This window comes from Dendrobates tinctorius, unplaced genomic scaffold (genome assembly GCF_039654945.1).
Source record: "Dendrobates tinctorius isolate UK_male_01 unplaced genomic scaffold, ASM3965494v1 ptg000024l, whole genome shotgun sequence".
NCBI lineage: Eukaryota > Metazoa > Chordata > Amphibia > Anura > Dendrobatidae > Dendrobates > Dendrobates tinctorius.
The window spans coordinates 119,306-142,315 of NW_027361692.1; the positions used below are offsets into that span (position 1 = coordinate 119,306).

General features: G+C 46.9%; 1 protein-coding gene across 2 annotated transcripts in view; it reads right to left on the minus strand.

Annotated features, from left to right (window-relative positions):
* Positions 1 to 22,389, minus strand: part of IRAK1BP1 (interleukin 1 receptor associated kinase 1 binding protein 1) — a 46,321-nt gene extending 23,932 nt beyond the window's left edge. The window contains exons 1-2 of one of the 2 annotated variants that reach the window (XM_073569290.1): positions 22,082 to 22,389; positions 10,077 to 10,142 (exon numbers count right to left, since the gene is read on the minus strand). In XM_073569290.1, the coding sequence (XP_073425391.1) occupies positions 10,077 to 10,142; positions 22,082 to 22,366 (351 nt within the window). In that variant the 5' untranslated portion in view covers positions 22,367 to 22,389. The remainder of the gene's footprint in view (positions 1 to 10,076; positions 10,143 to 22,081) is intronic. The other variant, XM_073569291.1, reaches the window with a different exon arrangement.
* Between the last annotated feature and the right edge of the window lie 621 nt (positions 22,390 to 23,010).

Below are 23,010 nucleotides of genomic sequence, written 5' to 3' on the forward strand. Positions count from 1 at the left end.
GCATATGATCCGGGTACGATTCGCCGTACCGCTACGGCGGCCGGCGCGAAGGGGTTAATGGTATTTTTCACCTTTTGAATAGATCCTACCTATATTTCCAAAAAATGATTAAAGGTCGATTTAGGGGAAATGCCAAAATGTCAATACAATGCATGTAGTATTTGTAACAAAATGTAATCCAAGTTATGTAAATACACACTGAACATGTCATGGGCTTGTCCATACTAATGTATGTGTGTGTGTGTGTGTGTGTGTGTGTGCGCCAAGGGTTTTAATGTTTTTCTTTGTGTTTGCAGGTGTTTACTGACATATCTAATGGCATGATGGAAGTACCAGCGAGGAAGAAATCACGGATCGACTGTATCATACACTGCTCTAATGATGACAGTGATGATCTGGCGTCCCTACAGGATTTGGACTCCTGGAAAACATTGCTTAGGGCTGCAGAGATCAGACAGCATGAATCCGTCCTGGAAGCAGCTAAGGGCCTTGAAGAACGAGAAATACCACACATACAATATCACCGTAAATGTCGTAGTCTCTTTACAATGAAGTCGTCACTGGATTCTATCCTTGCCAAGGGTGTCAATGTCGAAACAGCAAGCGAAATCCCCAGGAGGAGGCTACCGAGGGGTACCCCCAGTGATATCAGGGTGTATGCCAAAGTATGTATGTTCTGCGAGAAGTCAAGCAAGTATCTCAAAGGAGAAAAAACAAGGGAGCCAATCGCCTAGTGTGTTGAGCTACGAGCAGATGAGACGATCCACACAGCAGCGATAAGGAAAGGCACACAGAGAATCCTTGGTTTACTTAGCAGAGACCTTGTTGCTTCAGAGGGGCACTACCACAAGTCGTGCTACAAACTATTCACAAAAGATGCAGCAGATGGTGCAGCAGAAAATCAGGAGGAAAGCAAGGAAGTACGCTACGGAGAGGCAGAGAGAGAAGCCCTTGAGGAACTCTTCTTGTATATAAGGACTGAATTGTTCCCAAACCCAGAAGTACTGCCTATGATAAACCTCACATCTAGGCTTCAGAGATGCATGATGTCCCGTGGTATCATCAAACTGAAACCATCGACAAAGAAACATGTTTGCCGAAAACTTGAAAATGAGTTTGGTGAATCACTCCGCTTTCTCTCCGATGAGAAAGGTAAGCTTCTAGTCTATCCATATAGCCTATCAATGGACGACCTTGCCCGGCAAGCACACAGCATGACAAAAGATCTGCAAGAAGCAAGAGCCGCTAACTCTGGAGATGTCGTAACCAAAGCAGCAATGCAGCTGAGGAATGAGATCAAGAAGCAAGATGTGAGTCAGCCATGGCCTCCCGATACAGATCAGAATGTCGTTCCTGCATTAGTCACTCAATTCCTGCAAACCCTGCTTACAGGAGATTGTGAGTGCCAAACTCCCTCTGAAAGAGCTCAACGTCTTGCCACATCCTTCGGCAGTGACTTGGTTTTTGCTGTTACCAATGGAAAGACAAAGCCACCCAAGCACGTACTGCTGTCCTTTGCAATTAAGTCTTTGACCGGCAATACAGAACTGGTTCGAACTCTGAATCGTCTTGGCCACTGTGTGTCATATTCAACGGCTGAGGAGATCGATACAGCCCTTTGTATCCAGAAGTTGGAATGTTCAACGGATGACATCCCAATGCCAGCAAATATCTACCCTGGTCTGTTCACAACCTTGGCCTGGGATAACATTGACAGACTTGAGGAGACACTAAGTGGAGCAGGTACATCTCATAGAGTCAATGGCATCGCTGTTCAGTCCAATGTTGCATGCTCTGTGACAAAAGTCCTGCCAGATGTAACCAAGTCGAAGAAAAGAAGCATAATTCCGACAGAATTAATGCTACCAATATACAATGTTGGGCGGCGGGGAGGGCCACCCAGGATTGAGACTGCGAATGTTAACACTACCGAGGAGGTCCAGGATTCAAAAACCAAGAACCATATCTGGCTTCTGGCTAGAATGTCAGACCATGAGGATCAGACCATTAGCAGTTGGACTGGGTTCAATATCCAAATCCGCAGCGACATTGCAGTGGCCCAGGACACTGTAAGCTACCTGCCCACTATCAATGCTCCTGCAACAGCCATGTCCACTGTGAATGAAGTCTTGGAGCAAACACATGCCATCATGCAGACCCTGAAGCTTAACAGAATTGTGTGCGTGTTTGATCAAGCACTCTATGCCAAAGCTGCCGAGGTTATCTGGAAACAGGAGAAGTTCAAGAACATTATAATTAGAATGGGTGTCTTCCACACAATCTGTAATCTCCTCTCCATCATAGGTAAGAGATTTCAGGATGCAGGCCTTAGAGATCTGTGTGTTGAATCCGGTGTCATCGCTGAAGGATCAGTGTCTGGAGTGATGGACGGCCGGAGGTACAACAGAGCAGTGAGACTACACAAGCTGGTCTATGACGCACTTATGAGGCTTGCATGGAAAAACTTCCTTCCATGGCTAGAAGAAAACCATGCAAGGGACCTTCACCATCTGGATGAAACACTGAAGAACATCACAAACTTTCACATCAGTGTGTCGCAGGGATCCTTCGAAAAGTTCTTGGATAATGAATCTTGCACACTTACCCTGAAGCTCTTTCAAGTTTATCTTGAGACCTTCAGAAATGAACAACTCTCAGCATTCTGGATGTCATACTTGGACATGGTCGAGACCATGCTGGCCCTGGTTCGAGCTTCAAGAGAAGGCAACTGGATGCTTCACCTAGGAGCAATCCGACAGATGATACCGTGGTGTTTTGCCTATGACAAGGTCAACTATGCCTGATACCTAACCTATTACTATGCTACGATGTCTCGGCTGCCCATAGACCACCCAGAGGTCCATGAATACGTCATGAAAGGTGGCTTTTCGGTCCAGATCGGTAGCAAGAATCCTTTTGGACGGATTCCTGTGGACCAGACCATCGAAGAAACAATCAACAAAGACACCCAGACACCAGGGGGCACAAAAGGCTTCAGCCTCAAAGTTGGAGCTGTCGCCAGATTCTACCTGACATCGGAGTACCGCAGCATGTACTTGAGGCAGCTGAGGGCCCTAGTAGGCCAACAATATACTGACTTCAGTCATTCAGACCTACAGGTGTCCAGGATTAGAAGAGATGAAGCCGATGTCCTATCTTTTGTTGAACTGCTGGAGACTGGTTGGTTGAACCCCTTCAACAAAGAGCATAATGGTGAACCTATCAGTTTATCATCAGCGACTGCAGCACCACCAGATGTAGCCAAAGACCTTCTAGGGGCATACAGTATAGGAGAGGATGCATATCACACATTCAAGGATGAGCGTTTGGGTACCGATACGCAAACTACACTGTTTCATGACAACATGACGAAGAACAATCTTAAAACGTTCTCTAACATCAGAATGAAGACACACAGACAAGGCCTTGGCAAGGAGGTAATTTTGAAGGCTGACAGGAACCTATTTGGCCAGATGATACTTGTAGCTGAGAACAGAAAGCTACAAATGAGTGATGTCTTGACTCATCCCCTGGGGCCATTGCCATGGGCACTTGCCAACGGTGATGGGTCTATCCGCAAGACCAACAAGGCTGCCCTAGCAAGGGAGTTGGAGAGGAATGCTCCTCCTGCAGAGGTGATCCCTGAGCCCTCTGCAACCATCATTGATGGGATGAGCCTGGTTCAGAAACTGAAGGGAAACGATGCAATATTTGCCCAGCTAGCAGGCACAGCAATGAGTCGTGCTATCCATGAGGGTGCTAAGAGCAAGCGCATTGATATTGTCTTTGACGTCTACAAGGAGACATCCATCAAAGATACAGAAAGAGTCAACAGATATGAAGGCACAGGGATCCATTTCAAGAACATTCAACATGGGCACAACATCCAGCAGTGGAGAAAGCTACTAAGTAATTCCTCCAACAAGGCAAGTCTCATAAAGTTTCTGGTAGAAGAATGGAAGGCGAAACACCACAGGGAGAAGCTTGAGGAGAAGGAGATGTATGTCACATGTGAGCAGCTCTGCTTTAAGATCACCAAAGAACAGTGGGAAGAGTCTGCTGACCTTAAGTCAAGTCAAGAAGAAGCAGACACACGCCTCCTTCTCCATGCAGCAGAATCTGGTTACAAGTCTGTCATCATCACTTCAGAGGATACTGATGTCATGGTCCTGTGTCTGGGCATGTGCCACAAAATCCCATCCCACCTGTTCCAGAAATGCGGTACACAGAACCGGACAAGATTCCTGGATATCACCACTCTGAGCAGAACATTGGGAGGCAGCGTGTGTGATTCATTGATTGGTATGCATGCATTTACAGGCTGTGACACAGTCAGTGCATTCGCTGGCCGTGGGAAGATGACGACACTCAAGCAGTTGAAGATGAACAAGACATACCAGGATGCCTTTCAGGAAATTGGTCGTTCATGGGAAGTGTCTCCCGAACTCTTTGAGAAGTTACAGGAATTCACCTGCCACATGTATCTGCCAACTACCCAAACAACTGAGGTAAACAGGCTCCGGTATCAGCTGTTCTGTGCCAGACGTGGAGTGGTAGAGTCAAGTCAACTCCCTCCTTGCCAAGACTGCCTTTTCATGCATGCACTGCGTGCAAACTACCAGGCTGCGATCTGGAGAAGTCTGCAGAGCCAGCCATTTGTTGCAAACCCAACAGACTGCGGTTGGATGATAGATAATGACGGTAAGTTTGTTGTCAAGTGGATGCGAGGGGCACCAGCAGCTATTATCCAGCTACTGTCCTGCAAGTGTGTGCGGTCATGCGAACTTCCTCAGTGTACTTGCCTCAGCAATGGCCTGAAGTGCACGGACATGTGCAGGTTACAGACATGTGCCAGAACAAGGGTATTGAAGACGAGCCAGTAGAACAACAGTCAGATTCAGGGTCTGATGTTGAAGATATTATGGAGTAACGTTATATAATTATACATACACACACAATATATATATATATATATATATATATATATATATATATATATATACATACACACACACACACACACACACACACACACACACACCTACACACACACATTAGTATGGACAAGCCCATGACATGTTCAGTGTGTGTTTACATAACTTGGATTAAATTTTGTTACAAATACTACATGCATTGTATTGACATTTTGGCATTTCCCCTAAATCGACCTGTAATCATTATTTTTTGGAAATATAGGTAGGATCTATTCTAAAGGTGAAAAATACCATTAACCCCTTCACGCCGGCCGCCGTAGCGGTACGGCGAATCATACCCGGATCATATGCCGGGCGATCGCCGCGGGTCGGGAGCCGGTTCCCGATGCAAAGTGGTTACTGTACCTCCTAAAACATTCCTTAGGTGGTGTAGTTTCAAAAATGGGGTCACTTTTTTGGGGTTTCCACTGTGCGGGACCTCAGGGTGTCTCCAAATGTGACATGGCCCCATAGATTTCTTACAGTGAATTTTGCCGCAGCTTCGCTTACGAAGCCTGCCGTGCGCCAATACTGTGGTTTTAGACAACACTTGTGGTATTGCCGTGTTCGGGAGACAATGGGGAATAAAAAGTGGGGTGTACTTTTTCCTGGTCCCCCTTTTCAAAATGAAAAATGTGGGCCTAAAGCGACATTTTTCGGTAAAAAACGTACTTTTCAATTTCCTCAACCAAGTGCATGAAACTCCAATGGAGCGCTTGTTGGGTCAAAGTGGTTACTATACCCCGTAAAACATTCCTTAGGGGGTGTAGTTTCCAAAATGCGGTAACCTTTTGGGGGTTTCCACTCTGGGGGTACCTCAGGGTCTCTCCAATACGACATGGCCCACTGGATTTCTTCCAGTGTAATCTATTATCCCAAAAACCGCCTAGCTCTCCTTCTGTGCTGAGCCCTCTTGCGCGCCCATAATTTAGTTTACGTGTACATGTGGGGTGTTTCTATAAACTGCGGAATTGGGGTAACCAATTTTGGGTTTGGGTTTGCTGTTAACCCTTGCTGGGTTGCAGGTAAAATTGGATTACAATGGAATATCTGCCAAAAAATTGAAATTTTGATATTTCACTGTCATTTTGCTTGAATTCCTGTGCAACACCTAAGGGGTTAACAAAGTTTTGAAAATCCGTTTTGGACACCTTGAGGGGTGTAGTTTGCAAAATGGGGTAATGTATGGGTGGGTTCTGTTATACAAGACCCATAAAGTGACGTCCGAACTGACTTGGTCCTTGGAAAAATGGGTTTTGGAAATTTAGTTGTAAACTTTAAAAATTGCGTATAAAACTATGAGCCTTATCACATCCGAAAAATATAAAATTTCATTTCCAAAATGATGCCAATGTGAAGTAGACATGTGGAGAATGTAAACTAATAACTGTTATGGGGGGTATCAGCATTTTTGTAAAAAGTAGAGAATTTCAAAGTTCAAAAATAGCGAATTTTTCCCAAATTTTCGTGTATTTTGTATGCAGAAAGGTAAAATCTATTGACTCACAATTAGCACTATCATGAAGTACAATATGTCACGAGAAAACAATCTCAGAATGGCGTGGGTAGGTGATAGCGTCCCAAAGTTATTACCGCATGAAGTGACAGGTCAGATTTACAAAAAATGGCCTAGGCATTTGGGTACAAATAGGCCTGAAGGGGTTAAGCTACTGATGTACAAGGGCTATCATATCAAAACATAAACTACAGACATGCATCTACCTAAAAACACCAAAGAGAATTAGTCACTCCGGGTGGTACCGATATCGTCAAAATTGGCTCTTGGCTCATGGACTAAAGGACAGAACAATGGAAAGGACACCATTGTAGGCATTTACTACATGCCGCCTGTGCAAGCTGAAGATATGGATGAACTCTTTATGCATCAAATGGCCAAGTTCTCCAAAAAATATGACATAGTTGTCATGGGAGATTTCAACTATCCAGACATTTGTTGGGAATCTCTCTCAGGCAAAACTAACAGGACAAGGAAATTCTTATCCTCTCTTGCTGACAACTTTATCTTCCAAAAGGTAGGGGAGAAAACAAGGGGAACTGCTACCTTGGATCTAATCCTTATAAACAGGGAGGAAATGGTTGAGGAGGTAAAAGTGGCTGGGACCCTAGGAGGTAGCGACCATGCTATTTTAGAATTTTGGATAACTAGAGGAGGAAGACCTGTGAAGACTCAGACGTCAAGGTCAGATTTCAGAAAGGCAGATTTTAAGGGATTCAGAAAGAGAATTGGAGGGATCCAATGGCTGGATATCCTTAAAGACAAAAAAGTCCAGGAAGGATGGGAAATCTTGAAAAATGAAATTCCCAAAGCACAATTGTTAACAATTCCGAAAAGAGGGAAGAATAGGAAGCATTTAAGGAAGCCTGGATGAACACAGAACTTAAGCACATGCTAAAAAGGAAGAAAAAAAATGTTTATAAAATGGAAAGAGGGAGGCATATCTAAAGAAGAATATAATGCTGTCTGCAGAACCTGCAGGGCACAAATCAGATTAGTAAAGCTGACAATGAATTGAGGCTTGCAAGAGATGTCAAAAGCAATAATAAAGGATTTTGGGGATATGTCAAAAGTAAAAGAAAAGTCAAAGATGCTATAGGATTTTTACAGGATGAAAATGATGAAATGGTAAGACAGGATGTTGAGAAGGACGAACTTTTAAATTCCTATTTTGCATCTGTTTTCTCTCAGAAAGGAAATGTAACATCAACTGTTCTTCACTGTCCTATTAAGGGAATAGAAGAATCCAGGATATCTATAAACAGAAAGATAGTGAGGAAACACTTAGCTAACCTAAATTAATTCAAGTCTCCAGGTCCAGATGAATTACACCCCAGAGTACTGAAGGAGATAGCAGAAGAAATTTTTGAACCCCTCTCCATAATCTTTGAAAATTCTTGGAGAACAGGAGAAGTCCCAGAAGACTGGAGAAGAACAAATGTTGTTCCTATCTTCAAAAAGGGGAAGAAAGTGGACCCAGGCAACTATAGGCCGGTGAGTCTGACTTCTATACCAGGAAAGATCTTTGAACAAATTATTAAACAACATGTATGTCAGTACCTGGATAACAATGAAGTGATTAAACAGAGTCAGCATGGGTTTGTAACTAATAAGTCATGTCAGTCTAACTTAATTTCCTTCTATGACGGAATCACTGATAGGGTGGATCAAGGAAATGGTGTATAGTATATCTTGACTTCAGCAAAGCATTTGACAAAGTATCTCATACAATCCTTATTGAAAAAATGACTAAGTATGGAATGGACAGCAACTGTTAGGTGGATTCATAACTGGCTTAGTGATCGGACCCAAAGAGTGGTCGTAAATGGCTGCACATCCAGTTGGAAGAATGTCTCAAGTGGGGTACCACAGGGCTCTGTCCTGGGCCCTGTATTGTTCAACATCTTTATCAATGACTTAGATGAAGGAATTGAGGGTAAACTGATTAAATTTGCTGATGACACAAAGCTAGGAGGGATAGCTAATACTAGAGAAGAGAGAGAGAGGATTCAAAAAGATATAAATAAACTGGAGAAGTGGGCAGCAACTAACAGAATGGTTTTTAACAGGGAAAAATGCAAAGTACTACATCTGGGCAATAAAAATGAAAAAAGCATATACAGAATGGGAGGAATAGGCCTAAGCAACAGCACATGTGAAAAAGACTTGGGTATACTAATAAATCATAGACTGAATATGAGTCAACAGTGTGATGCAGCAGCAAAAAAAGCAAATGCAATTCTAGGATGTATTAACAGAAGCATACAGTCTAGATCACGTGAAGTCATTATTTCCCTCTACTCCTCTTTAGTCAGACCTCATCTGGAATATTGTGTCCAGTTTTGGGCACCACATTTTAAAAAAGACATCAACAAACTGGAGCAAGTTCAGAAAAGAGCAACCAGAATAGTGACCGGTCTGCAAACCCTGTCTTATGAGGAAAGGTTGCAGGATTTGGGAATGTTTAGTTTGCAAAAGAGAAGACTGAGAGGAGACTTAATAGCTGTCTACAAATATCTAAAGGGCTGTCACATTGTAGAAGGATCAACTTTATTCTCATTTGCACAAGGAAAGACTAGAAGCAATGGGATGAAACTGAATGGGAGGAGACACAGATTAGATATTAGAAAAAACTTGACAGTTAGAGTGATCAATGAGTGGAACAAGCTGCCACGAGAAGTGGTGAGTTCTCCTTCAATGGAAGTCTTCAAACAGAGGCTGGACAGACATCTGACTGGGATGATTTAGCGAATCCTGCTTTGAACAGGGGGTTGGACCAGATGGCCCAGGAGGTCCCTTCCAACTCTACGATTCTATTCTAGGATTCTATATCAGGAATTTATGTTTGTATGCTGTCACACACTAAGACACGCTTTTTTTATTTTGCAAAGACTAGTTTTTGCATCATCATATTTTGAGAGCTATAATTTTTCTATATTTCTGCTAATAGAGTCATGTGAGGGCTTGTTTATAGTACGAGTTGATGTTTTTATTCTTGCCAATTTTGATCGCTTTCAATTCCAATTTTTGGGAGCTAGAATGAAAAAAACCCAGCAATTCAGTAATTTTTTTTTTTTTTTATGCTGTTCACAGCGTGGTAAAATTGATGAAGCAGCTTCATATTTCAGGTCAGTATGATTACAGTGATAACACATTTATATTGTTTCTTTTACTTTTTGACACTTTTACACAATATAAACTATTTTATAGAAAATAATATTAAATTTGCATTGCTATATTATGAGATCTATAGCTTTTTATTTCTTCGCTGATGGAGCTGTATGGCAGCTTGTTTTTTGTGGGACAAGTCATTTTCAGCTATACCATTTTTATTTACATTCGAGTTTTTGATTGCGTTTGATTCATGATGACCATTGAGAGCCCTCTCCTAAATGTTGTGTGAACCCATCCTAAGAGGCGAGGTACAACGGTTATTATTTCCTAATGTTTACTAATGCTATAGTTTTTGTTACTCTGAGAACCCCCTTAACATTTTTCTTTATAAAACAAGTTATGTGAAAATGTGTTGCACAGATGATTCCACCAATGGTTTGATAGTGCAGGGGGATCATGCTCTGCAGTCATACCTCAGCATCCATTTGATATGCATTTGATTTTCTTTCAATTTCCTTGGAAATAGTTATGTTTTCATCCTGGCCATTAAAAAAAAAAACAGAAAAAATAGTCAAGCTTAAGCTATTGTGAGGCACATAACTGTATGTCTAAGAGTCCCTCAATTCTTCACACACAGCAAGCTGATTTCTGCAAAGATGATTTTACAGACAATTCATTTTCAATAGTTTGGGATGTCTTTCTGGCTTGGACTTTGCAGGCTGTTGAGTGGCCACAAACATTAATAAATAGACCTTTATTTTCCACACTAGATTATGGCCCGATGCCATCGCATCGGGAGGATGCGATAGCATCACACCTCTTGCCATGTTAACCCTCAACACACACACTCCTCAACACACACTCCTCTCACCTTTCACCATCTCCACTCACTCTTTTACTCCACATACGACCCCTTCTCTCACTCCGTCTCTCATACTCACGCCGTCATCGCCGCTGCTCCACGATCCCCGACATCTTCTTCCGCCGGCGCCATCCTGGATCCAGACGTTGTCCACGCCGGCGACATGTTCTTGCGGCGACGCCATCTTGAGTATCGTGAAATCCCGCGATAGTCAAGATAGCGTCGCCGGAAGAACATGTCGCCGGCGTGGACGACGTCGGGATCCAAAATGGCGTCGGCGAAATCTCGCGAGTTTTCGCCGACGCCATTTTGGATCCCGACGTCGTCCTCGCCGGCGACATGTTCTTGCGGCGACGCCATCTTGACTATCGCGGGATTTTGCCGATCCAAAATGGCGTCGCCGCAAGAACATGTCGCCGGCGTGGACGACATCGGGATCCAAAATGGCGTCGGCGTAATCTCGCGAGATTTCGCCGACGCCATCTTTTTGGATCCCGAGTCGTCCACGCCAGCGACATGTTCTTGCGGCGACGCCATCTTGAATCTCGCGGGATTTCACGAAATCCAAGATGGCGTCGCCGCAAGAACATGTCGGCGGCCTGGAGAAAGTCTGGATCCAGGATCGCGGCGGCGGAGGAAGATGTCAGGGCAGCGACGATGACGGTGTGAGTATGAGAAACGGAGTGAGAGAAAGGAACGTATGTGGAGTGAAAGTGAGTGGTGAAAGGTGAGAGGAGTGTGTGTTGAGGCGGTGTGGTGTGTTGAGGGTTAACATGTGCGTGTGTGTGGTGACGTCACCGGTTACAACTGGACGGAAGTTGTTACAACCGGAAGCTGCTTAGGGCATTTATTATTATAGATGATGAGGAAGAAGCCGTCTGTTGTTGGCGGTGATGGCGTGTAGAGGCTTCTTCAGCCAATGTAATAGATTTAGAGTTAGGGGATTCGTGTGTGAGACGACGGCGTTTATAAGCCTTAATCTTGTCAAGTCGATGCTGTTTTTCCTCAGGAGTCTCATTAGCACGGCGTTGTTTTTGTCGTAGTGCTAAAGCTGCTTTCCTTTCACTGGCATTGGCATACTGTGCATCGGTATTGAATGGTGGTATTGATAGGGCAGAAACAGATTGCTGATTAGTTATGTCAGTGAACGGCATATGGGATGAAGTGTAGCAGTAAATTGTTCCACATGCTGATGTGGAAGCATCCTGTTGTGAGTCTAATAATAATGATGAGGAAGAGGCCGTCTGTTGTCGGCGGTGACGGCGTGCAGAGGCTTCTTCAGCCAATCTTATGGATTTAGAGTTAGGGGATTCGTGTGTGAGGCGACGGCGTTTATAACAGGGCTGTGGAGTCGGTAAGCCAAACCTGCGACTCCGACTCCTCAATTTCCCTTACACCGACTCCGACTCCACGACTCCCACACATATTGCTTATATTTAAGTGAAAAATTTATTGTAGTACAATGTGAACCTCAGACATTTAATCATTTTTATGATCCAATAATCAAGATATTTATATAGAACAGAATATATATTGGTGTACTACCCGGTTTTCATTCTTTTTGGTACAGATACGATATGGATAGACAGATATGGATAAATGGATAGAGCAGATTTCTAATCTGCTTTTGCTATTGAAAACATTATCTATGAGCTCAAAAACCTTTCAGGTGATGCAGTTTTTTAAAAAGATGATCAGCTTTTGCAGCTGAAAAACGTATCCTCAAAAAACACAGGAAAAACGCTGTGTGTGAATGTAGCCTTAGATCAGGAATATAACAGCCATTTATAGGACATTTCATAACTTTCCCAAACTCCTATGAAAAAATATTCAGCACATCCTGCATTGAATTACTGTACCCAATTTATTATATATTTTAGGAGTCGGAGTCGGTCCATTTTATACCGACTCCAACTCCGACTCCACCAAAATGAGCACCGACTCCGACTCCACGACTCCGACTCCACAGCCCTGGTTTATAAGCCTTAATCTTCTCAAGGCGATGGTGTTTTTCCTCAGGAGTCTCATTAGCACGGCGTTGTTTTTGTCATAGTGCTAAAGCTGCTTTCCTATCACTGGCATTGGCATACTTTTTGTTATGACTCATGTTGGCACAGGTAAAGGAGTCTATTTGGCAGTTATCTGGCAGTGAAGAAGGCGTCCTGGAGTATTGTAGAGTAAACAGATACTAATTGACCCTGTAATTGCCCAGCAGTAGTTATGAAGTGGTAGTGGCAAATTGGCCCTGTAGTTAGACACCGGCAGAGGAGCAAGGCAGCAGTAGTTATGGCGGTAGAGGCAAATTGGCCCTGTAACTAGACACCGGCAGAGGAGCAAGGCAGCAGTAGTTATGGCGGTAGAGGCAAATTGGCCCTGTAATTAGACACAGGCAGTGAACAGTCAGAGGAGCAAGGCAGCAGTACTTATGGCGGTAGAGGCAAATTGGCCCTGTAATTAGACACCGGCAGAGGAGCAAGGCAGCAGTAGTTATGGCGGTATAGGCAAATTGGCCCTGTAATTAGACACCAGCAGAGGAGCAATGCAGCAGTAGTTATGGCGGTAGAGGCAAATTGATCCTGTAATTAGACACCGGCAGAGGAGCAAGGCAGCAGTAGTTATGGCGGTAGAGGCAAATTGATCCTGTAATTAGACACCAGCAGAGGAGCAAGGCAGCAGTAGTTATGGCGGTATTGGCAAATTGGCCCTGTAATTAGACACCAGCAGAGGAGCAATGCAGCAGTAGTTATGGCGGTAAAGGCAAATTGATCCTGTAATTAAACACCGGCAGAGGAGCAAGGCAGCAGTAGTTATGGCGGTAGAGGCAAATTAGCCCTGTAATTAGACACCGGCAGAGGAGCAAGGCAGCAGTAGTTATGGCGGTAGAGGCAAATTGGCCCTGTAATTAGACACCGGCAGAGGAGCAAGGCAGCAGTATTTATGGCGGTAGAGGCAAATTAGCCCTGTAATTAGACACCGGCAGAGGAGCAAGGCAGCAGTAGTTATGGCGGTAGAGGCAAATTAGCCCTGTAATTAGACACCGGCAGAGGAGCAATGCAGCAGTAGTTATGGCGGTATAGGCAAATTGGCCCTGTAATTAGACACCGGCAGAGGAGCAAGGCAGCAGTAGTTATGGCGGTAGAGGCAAATTAGCCCTGTAATTAGACACCGGCAGAGGAGCAAGGCAGCAGTAGTTATGGCGGTAGAGGCAAATTAGCCCTGTAATTAGACACCGGCAGAGTAGCAAGGTAGCAATAGTTATGGCAGTATAGGCAAATTGGCCCTGTAATTAGACACCGGCAGTAAACAGGCATAGGACCAAGGCAGCAGTAGTTATGGTGGCACAGGCAATGCCAAGCGTCCGCACAGCAAGTCGGCGTGAGGTAAATGACGCAATTTCACGAATGCAAGATGGCGTCGGCGAAATCTCGCGAGATTTCGCCGACGTCGTTAAGGCTGTGTGCACACGCTGCGGATTAGGTGCGGATTCATCCGCGCGGATTTTGTAAAATCCGCAGGTGAAACCGCAGGTCAAAAGACCTGCGGTTTTACCTGCGGATTGCTCTGCGGTTTTGCCCTGCGGTTTTTCATCTCCTCAATAGAGGAGATGGCAAACCGCAGGAGAATCCGCAGAAAGATTTGACATGTCAATTCTTTCTGCGGATTGAAAACCGCAGATAATCTGCGCGGAAAATTCCGCACCGTCTGCACTGCGGTTTTTGATTCCCATAGGGAATCATGGTACTGTACACCGCAGCAAAATCCGCAGCGTGTGCACACAGCCTCACACCTCTTGCCATGTTAACCCTCAACACACCACACCGCCTCAACACACACTCCTCTCACCTTTCACCTCCACTCACTCTTTCACTCCACATACGTTCCTTTCTCTCACTCCGTTTCTCATACTCACACCGTCATCGTCGCTGCCCCGACATCTTCCTCCGCCGCCGCGATCCAGGATCCAGACGTTCTCCAGGCCGCCGACATGTTCTTGCGGGACGCCATCTTGGATTTCGTGAAGTCCCGCGATATTCAAGATGGCGTCGCCGCAACAACATGTCGCTGGCATGGGCGACATCGGGATCCAAAATGGCGTCGGCGTAATCTCGCGAGATTTCGCCGACGCCATCTTTTTGGATCCCGATGTCGGCGGCCTGGAGAACGTCTGGATCCTGGATCGCGGCGGCGGAGGAAGATGTTGGGGCAGCGACGATGACGGTGTGAGTATGAGAAACGGAGTGAGAGAAAGGAACGTATATGGAGTGAAAGAGTGAGTGGACATGAATGGAGGTGAAAGGTGAGAGGAGTGTGTGTTGAGGCGGTGTGGTGTGTTGAGGGTTAACGTGCGTGTGTGTGTGGTGACGTCACCAGTTACAACTGGACGGAAGTTGTTACAACCGGAAGCTGGTTAGGGCATTTATTATTATAGATGATTAATACTGCTATTTAGTTGCTAAGTCATTAAAGGGAACCTGTCAGCAGGGTTGTGCACAGTAACCTACACACAGTGTCAGGTTGGTGCCATTATACTGATTACAATGATACCTTGGTTAATGAAATCCATCTTGTGGTTGCTGCTTAATCTTTATTTTCAGTTTTGAGTTAATGATATGCTCATGCTCCGGGGGTGGCCTGGGAAGGGGGAGTGTCTTCATGTGGTGCTCTGAAGAAGGGGCATTAGTGAGCCCAAAAGGCATCACCAGGTACTCAAAATGTCCCTCCGGAGTATTAAACGCCGTCTTCTATTCATCCCCATGCTTAATGCGGATAAGATTATACGCCCCCCTGAGGTCAAGCTTGGTAAACCAGCAAGCACCTTTAACTCTGGAGAATAGATCCGAAATCAGGGGTAACGGATACTGATATTTAACAGTAATTCTGTTGAGGGCACGATAATCAATACAAGGCCTTAATGAACCATCCTTTTTGGCCACGAAAAAAAACCCAGCACCTAATGGTGAAGAGGATTGTCTAATATGACCCTTCTCCAACGCCTCCTTAATATAGGATCGCATAGCCTCGTGCTCGGGTACAGATAAATTGAAGAGCCGACCCTTGGGAAATTTACATCCCGGGCTCAGTTCAATTGCACAGTCATAACTCCTATGAGGAGGCAAAGACGCAGACTCATTCTCACTAAATACATCATAAAAGTCCGCAAAATAGTCAGAAACATCATGTGACTGAGGAGAGGTGGAAAAAACCGGAGCCTCACTAAGGGCACACCGACAACCCCAACTCACCACAGACACAGATTTCCAATCCAAAACTGGATTATGAATTTGCAACCAGGGAAACCCCAGGACAATGGTATCATGCAAATTATGCAACACCAAAAATCTGCAATTTTCTTGATGGTCTGGGGCGACCCGCATTACCACCTGGGTCCAAAACTGAGGTTTATTTTTCGCCAAAGGAGTAGCATCAATCCCCCTCAAAGGGATAGGCGTCCGCAGAGGTGTCATCGGAAATCCACAACGTTTAGCAAAATCCAAGTCCATTAGGTTCAGGGCTACTCCCGAATCCACAAAAGCCTTGGCGGAAAATGTGGACAGGGAGCAGATCAGAGTAATTACCAGAAGAAACTTAGGTTGAACACCACCCACAGAAAACGTGTGTACAAAACGTTTCTCTCGTTTAGGACAGACAGAAATAATATGCGAGGCATCTCCACATAAAAAACACAGCTTATTACGCCTTCTGAACTCCTGACGTTGCTCCCTGGACAAAACTCTATCACATTGCATAGGTTCAGACACTTGTTCAACAGGTGGCAACACCTCTCGTGCAGTCCTGCGTTCACGTAAACGCCGATCAACCTGAATGGCTAATGACATAGAATCGTCAAGACCAGAGGGAACAGGAAATCCCACCATAGTATCTTTTACGGCTTCTGACAAACCCTTCCGAAAGAGAGCTACCAAGGCATTATCATTCCAGGTAGTAAGGACCGCCCACTTTTGGAATTTTTGACAGTACAATTCTGCAGAATTTCGACCCTGGCTCAATGCCAACAGGGCCTTTTCAGCCTGATCAATAGCATTAGGTTCGTCATACAACAACCCCAAGGCTTGAAAAAATGCGTTCAAATTAGTCAGAATAGGATCATCTGGTTTCAAAGAAAACGCCCAATCCTGGGGATCGGCACGCAGCAAAGAGATGACAATTTTAACATGCTGCGCGGAGCTCCCTGACGAGTTAGGCTTCAAGGCAAAAAATAATTTACAATTATTTTTGAAATTCAAAAATTTAGACCGATCCCCAAAAAACACATCAGGAGTAGGGATCTTTGGCATGTGAATGAGCAAGGTAGGCGGAAATTCCCGCACTTCCGCAGCGAGCTGCTCCACACGATCAGACAATTGCTTTATCTCCATTGAGAGAAAAAAAAATTCCCCCTACGGCCTCAGAGATATAGAGGAAAAAATATACACACCTTTTTTTTTTTTTTTACAATTCTTTCCTGCTATTGAGTACCCTAGGATCTGCGGTATGGCTGGTGATTCTGTTATGAACGAGTCACCGTAGGAGGCAAAAACAGAAATTCTAGCTAAGTCCAGAAAACCAGAGAAGTTGGCAGCTATCGGATTGCAGACCCCTGAACCTATCAACAACAACTAGCAGTAGCTGTGGGGGGTTCCTACGGTGCCCTAGACCCCTCGATCACAGCCGGAGAACTACATAGCCTAAAGACAGAAAGGGAAATCTAAACTGCCCCAGAGCAGACCCCAAAGCAAAAGGCAGCCCCCAACATATAATGACGGTGAAGCAAGAAGAAAAAACACTAACACAGATAGGAAGATAGACTGAGAAAATGATGGGGCCCAAGCTAACTAGATAGGACAGGATAGAAAAGCTGCTGTCTGCAATCCGCCAAAAACCCTATCAAAACAAGAGCCAACAGACTGACAGGGAAAAAGGCCCTGAAGACGCTAGGCTTCAAAAAGACTATGTCAGTACTCAGGTATTTTCTGAAGACAGAGCAAAAGGACACAAAGGAATTCAGCTCACCCCAGCAGGGAAAGGCAGAATCCAGAAAAGCAAGGCAAAATAAAACCAAAACACAAATGCAAAAAGCAAGGCAGAAAACTTAGCTTTTGAGGAGCAGGAATCAGACTGGTCTCCTAGAATCCCTCAGAGAAATCACCAGCGAGGCAGAAGGGCGTCGGCTGCCTTATATCCAGTCAGCAATTCCCGTCACCCAGTCATCCTCTACCAGCTCAGGTGTTTGGTAATCAGCCTCACTACCTTCCTTCACCAGAAGAGGGAGTTCATCAGACCTCAATGGTGAAGGGGAAAATGAACTCATAACACACGAGTGTGAAAGTACAACCAACATTCAAAAGTGACCAAAACAGCAGCCAGAAAGCATTGGTACTGAGATGTGGTCTGTGGTCCCCACCTGCAGAACCACTCTTTTATTGAGTGTGTCTTGATAATTGCCAATGTTTTCCATCTGTTGTCTATTCCATTTGCACAACAGCATGTAAAATTGATTGTCACAGCGTTGCTTCCTAAGTGAACAGTTTGATATCACAGAAGGTTGCTTTACTTGGAGTTATATTCTGTTGTTTGAGTGTTCCCTTTACTTTTTTGAGCAGTGTATACATGATGTCTCCCATGTGAATGGAGCAGTGATGACGGTCTATAGAGCTGTCAGGGATGGCCAGAGCTCAGCTACAGCCCCATTAATAAGAGCAGTGGTTTGAACGCTCCATTCACATGGGAGCATAGGATACAAGTGTAATGCTACCTGCTATGCATACAGGTATATGGGGTGTAATGCTGATCGCTATACATTAGGGGTACATGAGGTGAAATGCCCGCCATACATAGGGGTACATGAGGTGTAATGCTCGCTATACATAGGGGTACATGAGGTGTAATGTTGATCGCTATACATAGGGGTACATGGAGTGTAATGCTGCCCGCCATATATAGGGATGTACGGGATGTATTGCTGCCCGCTGTATATAGGAGTACACGGGGTATAATGCTGACCGCCGTATATAGAGGTACACGAGATGTATTGCTGCCCGCCATAAATAGGGGTACACGGGGTGTAATGCTGCCCGTCAAATGTAGAGATACACAGGATGCATTGCTGCCCGCCATATATAGGGGTACACGGGGTGTATTGTTGCCCGCCATATATAGGGGTACATGGGATATATTGGTGCCCGCCATTTATAGGGGTACACGGGGTGTAATGCTGCCCATGTACAGGGGTACATGGAGTGTAGTGCTGCCCGCCATATATAGGGGGTACACGGGGTGTAATGCTGCCTGCTATATATAGGGGTACATGGGAGTGTAATGCTGCCCGCCATATATGGGGTACATGGAGTGTAATGCTGCCCGCCAAATATAGGGGGTACACAGGGTGTAATGCTGCCTGCTATATATAGGGGTACATGGAGTGTAATGCTGCCCGCCATATATAGGGGGTACATGGGGTGTAATGCTGCCTGCTATATATAGGGGTACATCGAGTGTAATGCTGCCCACCATATATAGGCGTACATGGAGTGTACTACTGCCCGCCATGTATAGGGGTACATGGAGTGTAATGCTGCCCTCCATATATAGAGGTACACAGGGTGTAATGCTGCCCGCCATGTATAGGGGTACATGGAGTGTAATGCTGCCCGCCATATATAGGGGTACACGGGGTGTAATGCTGCTCGCCATATATAGGGGGTACATGGGGTGTAATGCTGTCCGGCATATATGGGGGGTAACAGGGTGTAATGCTGCCCGCCATATATGGGGGGGTACACGGGGTGTAATGCTGCCCGCCATATATGGGGGTACATGGAGTGTAATGCTGCCCGCCATATATAGGGGGTACACGGGGTGTAATGCTGCCCGCCATATCGGGGGTACATGGGGTGAAATGCTGCCTGCCATATATAGGGGGTACACGAGGTGTAATGCTGCCCGCCATGTATGGGGGAACATGGAGTGTAACGCTGCCCGCCATATATGGGGGGGTACACGGGGTGTAATGCTGCCCGCCATATATGGGGGTACACGGGGTGTAATGCTGCCTGCTATATATAGAGGTACATGGAGTGTAATGCTGCCCGCCATATATAGGGGGTACACGGGGTGTAATGCTGCCCGCCATATCGGGGGTACATGGGGTGTAATGCTGCCTGCCATATATAGGGGGTACACGGGGTGTAATGCTGCCCGCCATGTATAGGGGTACATGGAGTGTAACGCTGCCCGCCATATATGGGGGGTACACGGGGTGTAATGCTGCCCGCCATATATGGGGGTACACGGGGTGTAATGCTGCCTGCTATATATAGAGGTACATGGAGTGTAATGCTGCCCGCCATATATGGGGGTACACGGGGTGTAATGCTGCCCGCCATATATGGGGGGTACACGGGGTGTAATGCTGCCCGCCATATATGGGGGGTACACGGGGTGTAATGCTGCCCGCCATATATAGGGGTACACGGGGTGTAATGCTGCCCGCCATATATAGGGGTACACGGGGTGTAATGCTGCCCGCCATATATGGTGGGTACACGGGGTGTAATGCTGCCCGCCATATATGGGGGGACACGGGGTGTAATGCTGCCCGCCATATATGGGGGGGTACACGGGGTGTAATGCTGCCCGCCGTATATAGGGGTACACGGGGTGTAATGCTGCCTGCCATATATAGGGGGTACACGGGGTGTAATGCTGCCCGCCATATCGGGGGTACATGGGGTGTAATGCTGCCCGCCATATATAGGGGGTACACGGGGTGTAATGCTGCCTATATATAGGGGTACATGGAGTGTAATGCTGCCCGCCATATATAGTGGTACACGGGGTGTAATGCTGCCCGCCATATATAGGGGTACACGGGGTGTAATGCTGCCCGCCATATATGGGGGGACACGGGGTGTAATGCTGCCCGCCATATATGGGGGGACACGGGGTGTAATGCTGCCCGCCATATATAGGGGTACACGGGGTGTAATGCTGCCCGCCATATATGGGGGGTACACGGGTGTAATGCTGCCCGCCATATATAGGGGGTACACGGGGTGTAATGCTGCCCGCCATATATAGGGGTACACGGGGTGTAATGCTGCCTGCCATATATGGGGGGGTACACGGGGTGTAATGCTGCCCGCCATATATAGGGGGTACACGGGGTGTAATGCTGCCCGCCATATATAGGGGTACACGGGGTGTAATGCTGCCTGCCATATATGGGGGGGTACACGGGGTGTAATGCTGCCCGCCATATATAGGGGGTACATGGGGTGTAATGCTTCCCGCCATATATGGGGGGTAAACGGGGTGTAATGCTTCCCGCCATATATGGGGGGTAAACGGGGTGTAATGCTGCCCGCCATATATGGGGGGACACGGGGTGTAATGCTGCCCGCTATATATGGGAGTACACGGGGTGTAATGCTGCCCGCCATATATGGGGGACACGGGGTGTAATGCTGCCCGCTATATATGGGAGTACACGGGGTGTAATGCTGCCCGCCATATATGGGGGGACACGGGGTGTAATGCTGCCCGCCATATATGGGGGGACACGGGGTGTAATGCTGCCCGCTATATATGGGAGTACACAGGGTGTAATGCTGCCCGCCATATATAGGGGTACACGGGGTGTAATGCTGCCCGCCATATATGGGGGGACACGGGGTGTAATGCTGCCCGCTATATATGGGAGTACACGGGGTGTAATGCTGCCCGCCATATATAGGGGTACACGGGGTGTAATGCTGCCCGCCATATATGGGGGGACACGGGGTGTAATGTTGCCCGCCATATATGGGGGGACACGGGGTGTAATGCTGCCCGCCATATATGGGGGGACACGGGGTGTAATGCTGCCCGCCATATATGGGGGGACACGGGATGTAATGCTGCCCGCCATATATGGGGGGACACGGGGTGTAATGCTGCCCGCTATATATGGGAGTACACGGGGTGTAATGCTGCCCGCCATATATGGGGGGACACGGGGTGTAATGCTGCCCGCCATATATGGGGGGACACGGGGTGTAATGCTGCCCGCCATATATGGGGGGACACGGGGTGTAATGCTGCCCGCTATATATGGGGGGACACGGGGTGTAATGCTGCCCGCCATATATGGGGGGACACGGGGTGTAATGCTGCCCGCCATATATGGGGGGACACGGGGTGTAATGTTGCCCGCCATATATGGGGGGACACGGGGTGTAATGCTGCCCGCCATATATGGGGGGACACGGGGTGTAATGCTGCCCGCCATATATGGGGGGACACGGGGTGTAATGCTGCCCGCCATATATGGGGGGACACGGGGTGTAATGCTGCCCGCTATATATGGGAGTACACGGGGTGTAATGCTGCCCGCCATATATAGGGGTACACGGGGTGTAATGCTGCCCGCCATATATGGGGGGACACGGGGTGTAATGCTGCCCGCCATATATGGGGGGACACGGGGTGTAATGCTGCCCGCCATATATGGGGGGACACGGGGTGTAATGCTGCCCGCCATATATGGGGGGACACGGGGTGTAATGCTGCCCGCCGTATACAGGGGTCGAGGTACCATCTCGCTCTCTATTGCGGCCTCCATACATAAACGCCTCTCACCGTGACCCCTCTCTGGCGCAGGGTCTGCTCAATATACTCCAGCCGTTTACCGACGCTGCTCTTCGCCTCCGCAGCTGCCGCTTTGCTGCTTGACACACGTACACACACCCGGGCCCTGTCCGGGGCTGCGCTCAGCTCAGCGGTGCCAGTCACTTGCACTTCGCGCCCTCCTTTGTGCCCAACCACAATACCCGGCCTGTTCTCTGTCTCCTCTGGAGCCATAGGCGCCATATCTCCCGGCTGCAGAGACGCGAAAAGCCGTGATACCGGCACCGGAGCAGCCATTGCTTTACTGTCACTATGGAAACGAGCACCTTACGCTTGCGTCTCGTGACGTCCTTGCCGACGTGTCGCCCGGCGGCGTAAACTGATGGGAGGGGGAGGACAATGTCCCTGTCACGTGACTAGATTATGAATCGAGTAGGTGTCATGGTTCTCTCTCTCCTCACAGGTCCGTGCTGAGGGTTGTGAGACTGCTGCTGGCACTGCGGGATAGGAAACGTTGTATTACACACGTGCAATAAGTGGCAGCCACAGTTTGCCTTATGTTAGCCCCTCATAATTGCTAGCCACGTGTCTTTAAGAAGTGTGGCGACCATCCATAATGGCTCCAGAGACCACGCTGATATATCACTTCATGGGATGCTATTGGCTTATTACCTGTTCACAGGCTGACAAGTTTCTGATTGCTGGGGGCCACCATTGCCTCCCCACCGACTGCGAGAACAAGGTTCTTATGTCCCTTATTTAGTGGTGAATTGTATACTCACTGTCAGTACATTCATTGTCTGGAGTGGCGGAGAGACTCGAGTGTACTGAATGGCTTCATTAGGCCCATAGACTTTGGAGCAGTAATGCACATGACGACTACTGTGCCCAGGGGTGGACTGGCCCACCCAAAAACTGGCATACAGGGTTGGCAGCTGCCT